At 40.2% G+C, this 18,209-nt stretch overlaps 1 protein-coding gene across 1 annotated transcript; it reads left to right on the plus strand.

Annotated features, from left to right (window-relative positions):
- The first annotated feature begins 1,321 nt into the window (after window positions 1-1,321).
- On the plus strand, window positions 1,322-9,885 carry dalrd3 (DALR anticodon binding domain containing 3). The gene is made up of 13 exons (XM_055048350.1): window positions 1,322-1,849; window positions 3,006-3,313; window positions 3,429-3,742; window positions 4,110-4,168; window positions 4,270-4,371; window positions 4,599-4,663; window positions 4,972-5,030; window positions 5,254-5,336; window positions 5,549-5,675; window positions 6,623-6,681; window positions 6,814-6,930; window positions 7,016-7,084; window positions 7,658-9,885. The coding sequence occupies exons 1-13, from the start codon at window positions 1,616-1,618 to the stop codon at window positions 7,775-7,777; spliced, it is 1,716 nt and encodes a 571-aa protein (XP_054904325.1). The 5' UTR covers window positions 1,322-1,615; the 3' UTR covers window positions 7,778-9,885.
- Window positions 9,886-18,209: the final 8,324 nt, after the last annotated feature.

Raw genomic sequence — 18,209 nt, forward strand, 5'->3', positions numbered from 1 at the left:
GAAGGAAACCTGGAGAGTATTCTTTGAATGAGTTTGAGGTTCCTTTCTTGGTTTTCTCAGCTTATCTTTAAACTCATAAATGTCAGTTGACTAATGAGGTTGTTCTCGTGGTTCATTAACCTCTGCAGTCGAGCACCTTCCTGCGCTTGCGTTGCAGCGTCTATCTCTCTGAGCTCTGCCTCAGTTGCAGCCACTTACTTAGAAATTTGCTGCATCACTTATGTTGTCCTTTGCTTTAATGGAACCAAAAACATAAAAGGACGGTAGCCACTCAAAATGAAAGCTATCTTCCACTTTCGACCTCAGCTGTCTCCTGTTATATAAACAGAGCCACAAATCTTCTCCTTTTCCCACCTTGGTCTGATGTGCAGCAGCGATGCACTGATGCTGTACTTTAAAGCTGTCAAAGGGGGGATTGTGACAGAGCTGAAGCGAGGAGTGGGTGTAAAGACGGAGTGTTGCGAGAAAAATAAAAGTGCACAACCAGCAGTGCTGTCACCCCACTGCTTGCAATGCCTGGTTTATGGGGGTAAGCAGCAGTTGTTGCAGGTTACTGATTAAACATTTTTGTTTTTTAAAGGCATACTCACATTTTCTATAAAAATACATTTGGGGTTTTCATTATTCAAGCCATTACCTAACTTGCACATAAATTTGTCGTCCTATCTGTGGTGAATCTATATCACACTGAACTAGAAATAAACTTTCAATGACACTGTACTTTTATGAAACCTATGTGCATCTAAAGAATCTAAAAATATATAATATTAACTTTCTTGGAGTTCTCCTGTTGCCTTGGCCAGAAAAATACCTAATGTGAGAGATTTTTGACATTAATTCATGTAAATCCAAACATTTAAAGTTATGATCAACTATTAAAACATCTTCATCTCTTAAAAAAAAAGTCAATAAAGCCAAGTGGTTGAACCTGTTCAACAGGTGTCTTCAATGTTTTTTTCAGGTTGTAATTCTGTTGTGAACTGCATATTATATATATATATATATATATATATATATATATATATATATATATATATATATATATATATATATATATATATATATCAGAACCATTCACAGCTCTTTTAATTAAGATAAATGTCTCATCATTGAATAAGAAACTACAGAAAATTGTAAAAATCACAAATATATAAGCAGCAATGTCATAATTACTTACTTTGGGTCATTATTTATTAATACCATAGCACTTTGTAAAACAGATCCACTTGTGTATTGGCGATAAAAAAATGTATATTTGATGTCAAATGTTAGAGAAAATAGCCTGGCAACACCTGCTCTGTAAAGTCACATTTTGAAGTACGAGGTGCAGTTACTCCTGCAATCCACTAGATGGCATTACACGGGTACAACCAAAAAATGCATCTCGGGCGAAACATGCATTTCATGTAGTTCCGCTGACAGTAAACAACCAACGCAGTCCTCCCAACCACACACAGCCATCTGACATCGACCAGCAAGTAGCGGGCCAGAACACCGCACGTCCACCGCCACCTCCATCAGCGGCACCAACTCTGCAGTGGTTCCGAACCGGACATGAACGGAGAGCGAATGAGCGGATAGGGAGCTTCGCTCACCTGTCGGAGCCGCGGTGAGGATGGAGAACATCGAGCAGCTGTCGCCTCTGCGGATCACGTCCACAGTGCGAGCGCTCAGCTCCGCACTGCGAGGGAAGCGTGAACACGTCCAAGGCTCCGGCCGTGGGAAAAGCGACAGGATGTTCCCCGAACCGGAGAAGCTCTGGTTCAAGGAGAGCAGCGCGAAAAACCTGCGGAACAGGGACTTCTTGTCCCCGAGCACGATGCTCAACACGCTGTATGCGGACGGACAGGTCTGTCAGCCTCACACCCATTACAATAAAATAAAATAAAATGTAATCGTGTCTCACTTCAAATTCTCGTTCGCTGCGCACATAGAAACTCTAAGGCTCTTGTTTGAAGGCGTATAAACTACATTTGAAACGCCAACTGCACTTATGACGTACCGTCACATTATTTCATGCACCAAAAAACTCTTCATTTTATTCTTCCGCTGAGCAATATAGTTCCCGTTCTTATCAATGCTTCTGCTCAGGTGTTCCACAGCTTGAACGTCAGCCAATAAAAACAGAGGACGGAACTATCTACCTGAAGACGCAGGCCGACTCCAGAAAACTGTAGTTAAAAGCTACCACAAAGTTACATTTGCTCGCTTGTAACTCATATAAAGGAATAAGGCAAACCATAAACTACATTTAAATATGTATGACACTGCCAGAGTCCATATATTGATTATAAGCCCCTAGTTTTCCTCCGCTGTGTGAGAGCAGACACCTCCAGCCTGAAGCTGTAATTATTTACCCATGAGTTGCAAATCTAATGTGGGTCAGCTGGCTGTGCTGAAACAGAGGCTGCACTAGAACTTCACATGAGCACCACTAGATTAAAGCAACCTTTGCCTTTTTAGGTGGAAACACGTCTCCTGAAGGTCTCTCTATTCATTTACATTTTTACACGTTTGTGTAGAAAATTTGTTAGTTTGTTCTGCTGACATGAAGATATTAATAATAAATGCTTCTAGACATCATCAAAGCTCAGCCACCCCCTTTAGATTTACAAAATCAAACAAAATATGGTGTCAATCACCTGTGCTGTTGTTAGCACACATTTCATTTGTGCAATTATATTTTTTAGGATTTTTTTTCTCCCCTAGAGGTCACAAGAGATCAACCTGTCCCATGCCAGCCCCATACACTAACAACATCAAATTAAATTGGTATAAATTAACTGTGCTATGTTTGTGCAGCTAAAATGTTTGTTTCACAGCTGATTGGCACCAAATTTGTTTGACTTCATCAATGTGGGGGGGAGCGGGGTGCCCCTTCTTAATATGTTTTAAATGAGAGCAGCACAAACCCGCACAAGCTGTTTCCATATGCATGTTGTTGTTGTTGTATCATCGACTTGATTATTTCTAGTCTGTTCCCTTTTATGTGTGTCTCCACTCAGGTTCCACCGGCGGTCATGTCCCGAGTCCTGTCTCTCCGAGGCGGTGGGGTGCTTCCTGTGGCGGGTGGGGAGGTGATGGAGGAGGGCTTGAGGCTGCGAGTGGACCGGGTTGCAGCTTTCAGGGCTGTCCTGGCAGGCGGAACCACCGAGTATCTAAAGCCCTCGAGACAGAGGGAGGGCTGTGTGGTGCTCAACTGTCCTGCGCTGCACCCTAAACCCAACACACCCACTCCTGACATGCTGAGCCTGGGCCAGCTGAGAACTGTTCTGCTGGCTGACCACATGGGGGCACTGTTGAGGAGACAAGGGTGAGTCCGTAAGATAACGGAGAAGTACAGGATGTTTTATTGCAATATCAGACTATTTTAATTTGTCATTAATTAATACCTTTTTTAATGATGTGATAATTCTTCCTCCCCTCAGATTTGAAGTGTACTTCTGCCCAACTCTTCCGGAGGACAGCGACGTCGCCGCCTTCCTCCAAGCTCTGGGCGTTGATTGGCCGACGGCTCCGGCTAACTGTGCGAATGATGAGCGGGAGGAGAAGATCCAGAAAGCGCTAGAGGACTCTCCGTACAGAGAAAGGGGAACAGAGAGAGGCAGGAGGACCAGCGGGGGAGGAGGCAGAAAAGCTGCGGAGGAGGAGGAGAACGAAGGAGGGCTCCGAATTAATTTGAAGCGGGTTTTCCAAGAGGAGGGGCTGCTAGGCTATGACCCCACCCTTGGCACCTGCAAAGGTAAGGCCTGTACAAAACTACAATGTCAGTGGAACAGACAAGTGACAAGTAGAGATGTGTGCTATAAAGCACTGCATCATGTTTAGGAATAATAGAGCACAGTGCTTATGGTGCACACGGAAAATATCTATTTTAGAAAAATACTTAACTTATGGAAATATCTCCTGTAGTTTGTATTTATCATGTGACAGTTCAGTCACTGTACCTGTAATGAAGCCAGGTACAGTACTTTCCAAAAATACATTTCTGCTATAAAATGTGCTGGATGTTTTCGACCAGGTTTAGGAAATCAAATGAAAGAAAAGATGAGAAGATGGATGCTGAACAGTCACTTGATTCTCCTTTATTCTTTTTTTTTAATTTCTAGTTCACAGAGACAGCGTTTCCCACCTGGCACAACTGGATCTGTCCACGGCTGACATCACCGTGAGACAAACAAACACACTTCGAAGCACACAAATACCACAAACTGCAGAATCATCTTTGTTCTCACAAAAAATGCCCTTCCTGGCTTCTTTTTTCCCCAGGAAACCATGGTAACAGTGCTACATGTGACTTCTTGTCAGGATGAGTTTCGCCAGCAGCAGATAGCAGTGTTGTGGAGAGCCAGTGGAGCGACACACTCTCAGGTAACCGCCATCACTCGCTCTCACTCACACACACACACACACACACACACACACACACACACACACACACACACACACACACACCACACACACACACACACACACTCGCTCTCACACACACACACACACACACACACACACACACACACACACACACACACACACACACAACAGTGCAGCATATTGTGTTCATGTTTTTGTAACCTGCTTTCACTCTCTGGCTGCAGAGACATCTTGTGTGTGGGCCTGTGAAGACCGCCGGTTCTCACCTCACTGCTGCACAGTACCTACAGTAAGATTCATTACTGTTCGTATGTATTAAGTCTTTTTATCTCGTGGCTTGTTTTATAAATTTACCAGACTTTCTTCTGGTAAATTTATAAAGCAAATTTACCAAAAGAAATTTGTTGTCTTTGTGTTTTAGACCAGAAAAAGAAGAGATGTGCTTTTTATCTTCACCGCTAACACTAATTACTAAATTACATTTCTGCAATAACTGGATGAAAGACTAGTCTTTTTTTTTCTTATGTTAGTGTTGCAGCCACATGTTTTCAACCCAGGCTTTGGTGTAAATGAAGCTTCTGTTTTCCTCTCATCCAGGCTGAGAAAAGGTCAGATGAAGGAGGCTTCAGAGATGAAGTATGGAGATAAAGTAGAGGGTGCGTATTGATTTTTATAGAGCTTGCCTCCTTAAACAAATTGCTTTTGCAAAAGTCTGTACTTTTAACGTTTAATGTCACTACAACCATAAACATTTTTTTTCAAGTTTACAGAATCTGACTACCTGTGCCACTTCCTGTATGTGCTTTGTATGTGTAAATGTTTTGAAGGGCAACCAGAGTGATGTTAAGTGTAAATGAGTCAAATGAACCCCTGTTGCAGGTCAGACCTGGGATGACATCATCAAAGTCATGACCTCTGCCACGGTCAGATTTGAGCTGCTATCAACAGTTCACACAAGCCCTGTGAGTTAAACCTCTCTTTACGCCTGAACTTGTCATGCAGGTGGTTCTGTACGCACACGCGCAAAGATTGTATGATCGTAAAGATGCCTACATCGATTAAATAAAACCCTCTTTTCCGCTGCTTCAAGGGGTCAAACTTGTCTCTTAGCTAGAGTGAGTTCCTTCAGAATTTTGAAGACTGTAGTGAGCATGACCGAGGTCCGTGTGTCCAGGTGACGCTGGACGTCCAGAGGGAAGGGGGCGTGTCTACCAAAGGGCCCAGAGGAGGCGTGTTTGTGATGTATAACTGCGCCAGATTGCACACTCTGTTCGACAGCTACGAGAGAGGAGTGGAGAAGGGTGAGACCCGCTGACACCTTTCAGGTCTGATGAACATCTTGTAAACGATCAGCCAGCTGACCCTCTAGTTTTCCCAGAGTATAACATTAGTTACATTTATTTATTGTATTCATTGAACCTTAAGAGCTGTAAGATGCCGATACAGAACACACATTTACAGTTGAGAGACAACATGTCATGGATTGTTATATAAAGGAATTTCTAAGTAGATACTTTGGTAATTGTAGTAACATTCACTTCCTGTTTACTTGTTTTCAGTCGGTCTCAAACTTTTCTAACTCTCGGATGTACTTCAGTGTTCACCGTTTGATGAACAAGTGAATGCTAAAAGGGATATTAACAACCTTAACTAGACAATATCTTAATGCCAATTATTTTTTGTTGTTTTATATAACATTAGGGAGGGATCATTATTAAAGAATTACTTCCAAATATATCTTTAGTGCGTTTTGATTTTCATTTCCTAATAACTGACCCTAGTCTTTGCGGTACTTTACCAATTGGGAGATCTCGTCCTGTCGTGTATTTTTAGTTTAACCCAATAAATGGCATTTGTAATGTAAAAATTTTTGCAATAAAATTATATTGAGAAAAAACTGAGCGCTTGCATTTCTGAATAAAGGAGTAAAAATTCTGGTTTCGGCAGAAATCAATGTTAATTGGATTTGGAAATTAGATTTAGTGTTTGCCAAAACGGGTAGCCGAAATGATTATTAGGTATAGATTACTGTGTTGCTTCCTGTTGTATATTAAAGGAAAATAATGATAACAACCACAAAATAAAAGGAGAATCATCAGCTTTTATGCTGATGATTATGCTGATGTTGCACGGCTTAACACACACTCATGTATGTATGTATGCATTCCTGGTTTGGTTGAAGTGTCAAGACTGAAAGACATTCGTGCAACATAAAGACTCTTAGAGGCTTTCCATGTTATGTCTGCAGGTCTGTACCCAGAAATCCCCGATGGGTCCCAGTTGGACTTCTCTGCTCTCAAAGAAGAGGTACCACTCCATGTTTTTCCCTGATTTCTTTACATTTCATTGTTGTTGTTGTTGGTGTTTGAAGTCTGCCTACCACGGCAAAAGCAATGCAACACTAAACATTGCTTTTACTTCCTTTTTTCTCCCCAACAGGGTGAGTGGCTTTTGCTCTTCAATTACCTTATTCCTTTCTCAGAGCTGCTCGACCAATCAGGACAATCATTAGATTGTGAAGGAGGAGGAGCCAGAGTGAACATTAAAACCGAACAGGTACGTCCGATTGATGAGCCATCGGTGTTGTCTGATCAGGACTGTTGAAGATTTGAATGTAACTTCCTCGCTTGTGTCCCTCCAGATTTGTAAATTTCTCGTCTCGCTCAGTAAAGACTTCAGCTCGTACTACAATAGAGTCCATGTGCTGGGGGTGAGGACGTGCTCCTGTGATATTCTGTGTTTTGAGTGGATCAAACTGCGGCTTATTTTAAAATCAGTTCAAATTGCCGACCATCTTTGTTCTTTTCAGAGTCGCTTGCGAATGTACCTCGGCCCACTGAACTTCTCCACATTTTGTCAAATTGCAACGAGGCCTCTCACAACAAACAATAAATCAATTAATCACACAATTTGAGATTGTGTTTTTGTATTATTATGCCATTATTACTATTACATCACTTGAGAATGTTATTGTGCCAGGCCTAATTGCAACCAGAAACTTCAATGTCATTTAGTCGTTGTCCTCAGAGTTTCATGGACGATATTAAAAATGTAATTTTTTTGTCTTCCAACTTAACAATTCTGTACGCAAAATTGTACATTTATGGTTGTGATTTGACAAAACGGGACAAAAACTTCATTTTGCAAACAATCTATGTTTATCCAATGCAGTTCTCATGTGTTTTCAACTTATTTGCTCAATTCGACATATGCATTGCTATATATATATATGTGTATTTACACAAACACGTGACTCTCTGTAATTGGTCTCCCTTGTTTCCAGGAGCCATTGCCTCACCTGTTCAACCAGATGTTTTGTCGCCTCCATCTGCTAAGAGCCCTGAGGGAGCTGTACCACAGAGCTCTGGAGACCCTTAACCTCCCCCCCATCAGGCAGCTATAGCCTCAACATAACACCATCATCCTTCACACTTTGTTTCACCCAATCCATCTTCTTTCTTTCCTATGTCATGTATCCAGCTGAGAGACTCAGTGCGACAGATACTTGTAGGATTTCAGCCTGTCGGTGTTGGTGGACTTACTAGGACTGATTATTTTATAAATGTCACTGTGAGATTTTTTGCAGTTTTGTCAGGAATAATTTGCCGTTTTTGACTCTGATAATGGATGTGGATGCCAGTATGACTCATCCGTTTAATTCCGACTCAGTCGATTCTCGTGCGTATTAGGAAAACCGATTTTGTTTTTCTCTCCATCCGTCTGGAGATCAATCAAAAATATCAAAGTATTTTTTTACCTTTTTCCATCAGCACATCCAGGACCAGAAGCGTGACACCAGAATCGGGCTTTTGATTTCTGAACTACTACTGACAGATACCGTGTGATCTGACTCAAAAAAACACACTGAACCAAACAAATATAGTTTGATATTTGTGCCAAAAAACTGAGTATTGTGAATCTACCAATCGACAGATTTAGTTCTAAAATCTGCCTTAATGTCTCTGCGTATGCGTTTTGACCAACATTAACTCGAATCAGATGAATTTTGTGTATTTTAGGATAAATTTGATCAAGTGTGAACATGAAGGATTGATATTGGTGGATGATTTTACATTTTTCTAATTTACTATTTAGAATAAAAGTCTAAATCAGAATAAATAACCCAAGTTTAGTCACAAAAAAAACAAAACAAGCTCACCTGTTTCAGTTTTGCTGTGTGAACCAGATGTATTTAAAGTCTTACGTTTGAAGTTGATGCCAATGAAACTGGTTGTTAAAACTGTAGCTTTAAAGAAATGCAGAGTCAAACTGACTCTAAATTCAGGTTGATGCCATTCATGAAAGTGCTGAGTTTATAGAGTAATCTGCATTTACACTGCTTGTACTTATCAGCACCACTGCCTTAGAAAGCTGTAAGAAGAGTTCACCCATAGACTACTAATGTAAGATCAAACTGGAAAGATGACAGAAATCCAACCTTTCAGTAAGATTATCGAGTTGAGGAAAAACCGTCTATGAGCCATGAGGTCCTGCAGCAAGTGGTACACAAGTAAAGCAAGCTGCTCCTGTGAGAACCAAGCTGTTTACAATTTACAGTCATAGCATTGATTCAAGCAGTTAATAAAGCAATTGGAGCTAAAATGCACAAGGCTGGACCAGGCCCAAGTTTTATCTCCCTGCCAAAACCCGGGGAGGACGACGATGAGGGAGGTAGAAAAAAAACTTTCAAAGCTCAGTTTTGGGAGAAGTGCAGCTATTTCCCCCCCCCAATCTAAAAAACAAAAGAATTAAAATGCAACTTTGTGGCAGAAATTTATAATAACTGTCTCACTGAGGTTAAAGAAGCTTGTTAAAGTAAACTGATTTCTGTAAAACTAAACCTTTTTTTTTCTGCATTCATGTCTCGCCTCTTTAAATCACCTCCACTTCTCTATGCCTGACTAAAGTTCACTGATTCCAGTTCGTCTGTGTGTTTGTTCATGCCATAGATATATTTATTGTCGATTATTAAAAAATAAAATAGATATCTGTACATTGTGTATGTTATGCACACTAGTCTGTTCCTGAAGGTATCACGTAAATCCCCTGTTAAATCCCCTCTATCCAGCTGGACCAATCACAGCCGTTAGTATCATATTGTAGAGTAAGTTATTGACAAAAACCCTAGAAGATATTAGGTCGTCGTGCCACAGAGTTAGAAAATATAAGACATAGCATGAAATTTATAAATAAAAGTCTTATTTGTGGATTTGGGAAGGGGAGACTTAATGGCTGAATTTATTTTTCGTTTTGTATTAAACTGATTATTTTATCAGTTTCTTTCTGTTTGTGTTTATTTTATTTTTTACATCTATCGTACATTTCCAAACTAAATTGGTGTTTTGTTGACAAATGTCAAACACAAAAACTTAGATTTCAAAGCATGATTTCTTTATTTTGACCCATGCAGATGTGTGGGACGTCTGTTTTTGTTCGCCAAGAAACGGTCAGATGACTTTATTTGCCACTGTAATTGCAACAGTATTAAAGCAGAGGACATGCATAAATGAAGATTTTTCCTGTTTTTATTTCACACTATGCTCTTACACTGCGAAAAACAACAAACGCTCTGCTTGAAACAATCCGCCATCTTGAAAATCTCTCAAACGTTAGTATATTTATCTATATGATTATGGATAATACTACCAAACATCTGCCTACGCACATGTGTCTGGCCTGTTTTCTCTCTATTCTTTGCAGAGTCAAACAGACGTTCTCAGAGTGGTTGCCTCCCTCAGGCTTGGGGAGACAGATGGACACACTGTTGATGCTTTGAATGATAAATCCCTGCATGCAAACAAGTAGATCCAACAAATGTCAACAAACAGCACAGATCTACAGTCCTGTGAGGAAGAGCTTATTAATCCTCCATCATCTTTCTATCTCTAATTCTAAGGAGCCATTCTTTCTTAAAATGTTTATCCTGATTATCTCTAGTTTTCCTGAATGTCTTTTCTTTTTTGTGTGTATAGCTGTAGAAATGTACATTTACGTCCAGAAGGTGGCAGCGTATGGAGTATCACACGGCCAAAAAAAGGGGTTGATTTATAAATAATCATCTCTTCGTTCATATTGGCTTGAGGTAATGAGGAGAAAAAAAAAGACAAGACTCTTTATTTACTGAGAAAGTCCTGGCCCTTACCAGGACTAACAACTGGGAGCATTATAAAAAGAGCCAAGCCCATTTTGAAGTTATTCTCACATGCTGGGCTCCTCTGAGGTTTCCCAAGGACGTGATAACGAGCCACCTCTGAGATTTGAAGGCGACACGCAGACATTCAAAGTCCAAGCAGAGCCAAACGGTCAATGTGGACAGCAGCTTAATGATGCCTGCTTCAACCTGACCTCCAGTAATGAGCTGCCAGCTGTATCTGTCTCTGCTGCAGGTGACACAGTTCACCAAATCAAACACACAATGCAGCTGCTTTCAACTACAAATCATTAACAAAAAACTTTGAGAAGCACCAAACCAGGCCGGAGTTATTGTCCACTGAGCGTCCGGTCGTTATCAGAACATTAATCTCTCATGTGATTATGTGCAGCACACATTACTACGCATGCATTCGATTAATGCACATCCAAACATAGAAGCAGCTACTCAGGTCCTCAGCAGCTATAACACTGTGCAGCTATAACCCAACACACACATACACACATACTATTCTCTGGCTGAAAAAGCTGGGAACAAGTGGGTTTAAGTCCCAGAGGGGGTGTGTTCAGGAGCATTGTGTGTGAGTGTGCGTGTGTGTGTGTGTGTGTTAGAATTTTTCCATTTGGAGAATTATCTGGGAGCAAGTACACATTTCAGTGAGAGTGTCTGCAGTGACTCCAAAAAGCAAATTTGTTAGCTATAAATTATGGCTCAGAAAACAAAACACCTTATTCTGTATAATATCCTTTTATGTTACTGTATTTAAATCTCATGCATTTGCACAGTTTCCACAGTGAATTTACGTCATGTCATCTGGTATGTGATAAGTTGGAGCAGACAGGAAGCACAGGTCAGTCCAAATGAGAAACCTTGTAAAGACATGATGTAATTTTGTAAGTCATGAGCCGTTCCCACCACACGGTGGCGGTATTGAGACAGTCTTTTTTAAATGCATAACCCTCCAACCCTGAACTCAGCTGGAGACGCTGCAAAACAAACAAAAAAATAAAGAAAGAAAAAGCTGAATCCCAAACAGGGTGGACTTCGGTTTTTCTTAGCTATAATCAGAGAGAGATTTGTAAATATTTTCTTTACTTTTGTGTTTTGCATTTCTTTGCAAATCCACATTTTCATTAGATACTTTGCAGTCACTATCATCTATAATTTCCTACAAGTAGTCATTGAGCTTGGTGTGTGAAGAGCAAACTGTATCATAAATCAAACACATTAGGTTCAGACAGATATCTTTGTAACCAACAGGGAGAGGAATTTTAGAAAATATCTTCTCTTTTATTGTCTGACTGACCAGATGTGTTTTTTGGGGGATTTATTGTATTTTCACCCTGATGGAAGTTAAGGAGGTTTCACAGATCCCAAGAGAAACACGTAAGATGAGGATGGAGCGCTCCTCTGCGTTCACGGTCAGGTCATCCCAATTAAGAGTTACAGAGCTGCCTGACAGAAACGTTGGTTCCAGACATCCTGTGGGAAACTTCAGTGATGAGACCTGAATAAGTAGGCAGTGACTCGCTGTCTAGTCAGAGCAGATCAGACACCGAACTTTTCCCATGTCTGCTTGCTGTTTTCATTTTTGCAAGATTGAATAAAGTGCTGCCTGAGTGAAAATCTAAGAGTGATAGTTAATTAGGGGAAAGCCATTTTTCCTTTTTTATTTTTTTCATTTGCACGTACTAAAGCATAAATTGAAAATGGGCAGAAATCTAGTTTCCTGACAACCTGGTCACAAGTAGAAACGTTTTATGCTAATATGGAGGAATTTCGCTCCCCTGCTGGCATTTTGTGCACCATTGAGTCGATAAAATATAATCATCTGTGCAACTCATATGATTGAGAAAATTCTGCAGGGATGCACTTTATCCTGAGTTTTAAGTTTCTGTCGTATTTCAAGACAGAAGCATCTACCAATTAGTATCTACCAATTTTGAAAGAAAAAGAAAACATGAAAAGGGAGACTGATGATGTTTCAAAACATTTGTAAAGAAAAGATTTTGTCCTTGAAATTAACACAATGGGCAAAAATGAAATGAATCTTATCTGTTCTGTCAGTAATTGTTTTGCTTTTGTCTCTACTTTCTGGGGGGTTGTAATGGGATTTCCACGAATGTTTTGCACCATCTGCTTCTTTCTTATTGTTGTTGTCTTATAGTTTATTTCTGTCTTATTTACTGTTGTGTGTGTTGTCATGAAAATCATTCAGTCCGGAGCTCTTTCTGCCAAACGGTTGGTGGATCCCAGAGCGACACATCTGCAATCCTGTCCTGTGCTTTCTTGTTACATTATCAGTTTATCCAATTTGCTTTGCCAATAAATAAATAAATAAAACACTGATTTCATTTTAGTTCTTCTAGTTGCTTCACATTAACATTTACTGAAGTCAATGGGGGGAAAATGAAGTTGTGGAGAGAAAAAAGTAAAAACTTGAACATTGTGAAGCTAATTTTTAGCTTAATTAACCACTTCCTGTTCTTTGTTTTTCTCTAGTTCGTCTTCGCTCATTTCACTGCTCAGTTTGGTTCTCCAAATTCCTCAAAGTCTTTTTGGCCGTCAGAGCAGAAACGGAGAACAAAAGCAGAGTTCAAAGTAGCCACTGCAAGCATGGCTGACGTGCAGAAACCTTTCGAAAAAGGATGCGATAAATTTCAAAGGACAATTTTTTTTTTTTTTTTTTGCAGCTCAGTCCAGGAGGCTTTATCCTTTTCATCTCCCTCACCAATCACAATCTTCCCTGGGAAGAGCCCTACTTGCTTGTCAATCACTCCCCCTGGGTGATAGGTTGGATCAAGACAAAAGAGGGAGGAGAGTGATGGAAAGAAAGAAAGAAATAGGCTTGGGGTTGGTGGGTAGATGTGAAAACGGATGAAAACACAGGGACGGGATGTTGGAAAGAGCGGATCATGTAGAGCAATCGCTGAAAGCAGAGTCACCGTCTTGAAGAGAGATGAATGAATGGGGTCAGGGACGCTCCTGAGAATTAAGAGGGAGAGGAAGAAAAGGGGGCGTGGATGAAGGGAGGAAGGTATGGATGGAGAAATATTGTGAGCTGGATATGGGCAGAAGGAGGGAGAAGAGAGGGATTAAATCAGAGCTAAATAAGATGGAGAAAATCAGGTGGAGTGCTGGGAAAAAGGAGACGTCAAGAGGAAGACAAAAAGAAAACCCATCAAAATTCAAATACTTCCCACTATAGACAAGAGAAGCAGATAATACCTGTTTAATATTAGCAACAAATAACTTATGAAGTTAAAATATACTTTGTTAGAGTTAATACTAAAGCTCTCAGACATAGTTAGTGTTAAATGACCAACTCCAGACAGATTTGGCATTTGACACTTAAATTTAGAAGCAAAGTTTCCTTACACGTCAGGAAAGGCATCCAGATACGATCTCTATTATTTTTGCATCCTGTAAAGATCCTGACACGAATAAAAGACAACTCGCCTGACAGACTGGGAGGGAGAAATGTGTGACAGGAGGCTCGGTGTAACTTTGTTCCCATGACTGCGCGGATACGTTTTGTGCTAGCGTTTCCAACTGCAAACGCTCACTCAACGTGGCAGCGAAAAAAACAGAGGATATGAAAGGAGCTAAGACTCTATTTTGAGCTGGATTCATCTTCCGGTGAGTTCCTTCTTGACTCAGCAGGAAGGCTGAAGGAGGGAGAGGAGCAGGGTGGGAGGAAGACTAAAGCAGGCAGGAAGGAGGTGAGCCGCCGCTGGTTTGGTTGGCCCGCTCACTTAGCATCAAAAACAGATGACTTGTAATTTTCCTGATTCACACCTACAGCAATTGTGGCCGAGGGCAAAATGAGTTAAACTCAGCGTAAATGTCACTCCATCTTAAGGAGAAGGGGGAGAAAAAAACATGCTGCTTTGCAGTTCTGGGTTTCTCTCACTGAGCTCCAAAAATAAGAGCAAAAATTGGTGGCTGCTCAAAAACACACAATATTCTGACTATATATCTGCTACTTTTGACAAAATTACATGACAATAACATCACACCTAAGTTCTTTTTTTCTGATTTTGTCACATTACAACCACAAATGTCAATGTGTTCTCAAATTGTTATTACGTAGGCCACAGTTGTAAAATGATAAATGGTTTTCAGTTTCTTACCAATAAGAATCTGACATGCGTGGCAAACACTCGCATTCTCCTCAAAATAACTCAGAGTTCATGACCATGAATTTCTCATTTCACAACACGATCTCAACTGGATTTATTTCTGGACTTCATCACATAACACTTAAATAAACCAATCGTTCGAAGGGTGCATTTTAAAGGTTGCTGACCTACTGAAAGGTAAACTCTGAATCAAGTATAAAGCCTTGTGTAGCCTTGAAAACCATTTTTTTCAGGCCTATCCTGCATTTAGCTCCTTGTTGATGGGTAGAGTCCCATCAACTCTACCCAGTTTTCATGTTACATAAAGCCTCCATGACGCTGCCAACACCATCTTTTCCTGTGGTGATGCGTTCAGTGTGATGCGTAGTGTCGGCTTTCTACAACATGTAACATTTTGCCAAAAAGGTTCAAATTTGTTCTTATCTACACTAAGATTGAACTATACACACATAGACTTTATTTTTTGATGCAGTGACTTGTTATCGGTTGCAATGGATTTTATTTAAGAGGGTCAGAATGAGACTAAACATAAATGAAACCACACGATGAAGGGAAGGGAACGTGAGTAAATGTGTTCAAACTTCAAACAGTGCATATCTTTGCAACATGCGGTTGCTGTGCGGTTCTATGTGAGCTTGCCCAAGGCCAGCACTTAAAGTTCTAGTTGCTTACATTTTGCAGCAAAGGATTCTGAAAATTTTTTTTTACCCACGTTTGAACCGACCCCGAATTACGCTGTGAACTCTGAACATGACCTACTGAAGCATTTGAAGTCAGGCACAAACCTCCCTGTTGAGGTGGCATCCCAAATAGTTTTATGAAGTAGTGCACACATGGCGTCAGCGGAAACATGGCTGCACTCGCATTGATTCGGAAAAAAGGATGGAGGAGCCGCAGATATCACTGTGGCTGACAGAGTGGAAAAATCTCCCCACAGCAGAGACTCAGCACTCTGGCTGGTTCCAACACTCGGGGTGTTTCCTGAACCGTGCTCCTCCATTTAAATTCCCCAAACAACTGCAAATGTTTCTGTCAAACGCAGCCACGGAGGGACTGAAAGGTGGGAGATTGCAACGGCTTTGGTCGTGTCAGCGATGCCTGCAGGGAGGCCTGCAGAGCAGAGACGGGGTCCGTGTTAGCCAATAATTGAATAAATTGAGAAGAGAATTAAATTTGATAATAGAAATTAGGATTCTGGTTATACATAATTGCTGTGAACTTCGTTTGCTTGCCCTGGGCCATAGTTCAGGATGGGGGGGCTGGGCTGCAACAGGTCAAAGAAAATATGTGACAAAATGTTCCAGAATTTAATGCAACAGTATAGATTTCAGGGTAATTCAATTTTTAATAAAGAAAATAAAACTCTGACTAAAAAATGTCTAAATAGTATGAGATCATATAGGAGCTCAATACAGTGGCTATAATAGGTTTCAACTCCCTTGGACTCTTTTTAATGCTTTCACATATGAATCATGATCAAAAATGTCAAAGTGAAAAGTGATTTTTACTAAATAGTAAATATTAAAGGTATTAAACATAAAATATATGATTGCATAAATAAGCACAGAGTCAGCTCTGTCAACAAATTCTCGATGAGATTGAGGCTTTGACTAGGCCACTGTAGAACATTCATTTTGTTGTTTTTAAACCAGTGTTAGCTGCACGATTTGGCTCCAAAGTTCTGTCAGTCAAACTAGTAAAACATTGAAAGGAGGGAGACATTTTTATTGTGTAGATTGAAATCTTTCATACAAGTGATTTATATCCAGCTGTAACGAACAGAGTTGAATCAGAAAATTGCGCAGTGAAAAAATGAATTTCAAGTTTGTGAAGCGTTGAACTGTTGTACGTATAAATAAACCATATCAAAGAACAAAACATCACAGACAGGCAATTACACTTCGAGCTCAGCTACAAGACTATTATTTCTATGAAGGTGGAATAGAGCTGCAGAGCTAAACGGAGCATGAATTATGGCAGCAAAAAGTAATTATAAGCAGCAAATATTCAAGTTAATTCAATTATAACTTAAGGTAAACGTCTGACTGCACCAGTCCTAAAAAACAAAACAACAACAATTCTATCAATGATATAAAATCTGAAATCAGAAAACTTATTAAAAGAAGAATTTCTAAATAACTAGAGATTTGTTGGATCATTTGATTCGAGCTATTGTGTTTGGATGCATCACTTTGTCATGATCTGGAATAAAACCTACTGAACTCAGGATGTTTAGCAACAGATTTAAGTCGATTTCTACTCACAATGTCAAGCTTTGTAGTTAGAGTTGTATTGGAAATGCTCTTCCTCCACAGATTCTATTTCTCCTAATTGTGGCGTAGAATTTATCTGCAGCGACATCCGCTGTTTGAAAGATGAGTCGTGGTGAACTAAGTTGTACAATTTGAAGAACTTTCTTCAGGCTGAAGTTTTCTCAAAACATGAGAATGTGGTAAGGGAAGGGAAAACTGATTCTTGAGAGAGCGGCAATCAGGAAAGGGCATCTGCTTTACAATCAATGCCATCAGGCAGGAGATTTCCACAAGGACTAACCAAATGTTGATGAAAAGTTGAAGAATCAGAAGAGGCAAAACTTTTACTACTTGCCCCCAGAGTAATGACAGGTATATGTTAAGAGTGAAATTGAGGCCACAAAATCTTTTAATAACATCTTGTTTTATAACAGACAAAGCAGGGAAAATTAGGCGTCATGAAAGAATTTGCCAAAACCCGATCCTGAACAATAGTGAAAGTTTGTGGATAAATATTCAGCTAAAATCACGACAAAAGCTTTTTGATGGTTAGAAAAACCATAATCTGGTAAGGATATCCAGTCATTAGTGGGAATGTCTGCAGACATTTGACCCTCAGAGTATAACTTTGAACATAATGATTAAAGGTTGTAAACCTGTATCTGTTTTTTTAAAATCAGTAAAGTTGGATGTTTTATCATGACGCTACGCCATCCATAGGAAAAAAACCCCAAAAATAGTGTGTCTGAGTGTATTATTAAAAAAAATAACAAACTTCTGTCCCTCACTCTGTGCCTATAGGTGTAAAAACACAAGAAACACCAAACAGCTGCAGGAATAAAACCACTTAAAGAGACTGAAAATGAGAAACTCTCAACATTGCTGCAGAGCAACCTCAGCATCAGCATCAGACATAAACTTCCTACCAGAGCCGGGAAAATCCTCAACTCACATGGCAAAAACAGGTCATGGAACATAACAGAGAGCCCAAGGTCCTGAGAAGGACTTAAACTCCCCAGATACGTCTGTGATCAAGCATCCCCCAAGCAGCACCGGCACAGTCCACAGAAAGAATTTGACTTTGCAGCAGCTGAAGGATCCACTGCCAACATCAAACACTCAACACTGTCCCCTGTCTGTGTCTTGACAATTCATGAGAGGAGGTTGCGTTAAACTCATGCCAGTGAGTTACTTTTATGAATGTTGGTGTTTAAAAGGCTGCGTATGTGTCACCGTATTAAATAGGTTTAGATTTTCATCTGTCTGACTCCATTTGTTAAAGGTTCCCAG

Source organism: Poeciliopsis prolifica, unplaced genomic scaffold (assembly GCF_027474105.1).
Source record: "Poeciliopsis prolifica strain line A6 unplaced genomic scaffold, Auburn_PproV2 SCAFFOLD027, whole genome shotgun sequence".
Taxonomy (NCBI): Eukaryota; Metazoa; Chordata; class Actinopteri; order Cyprinodontiformes; family Poeciliidae; genus Poeciliopsis; species Poeciliopsis prolifica.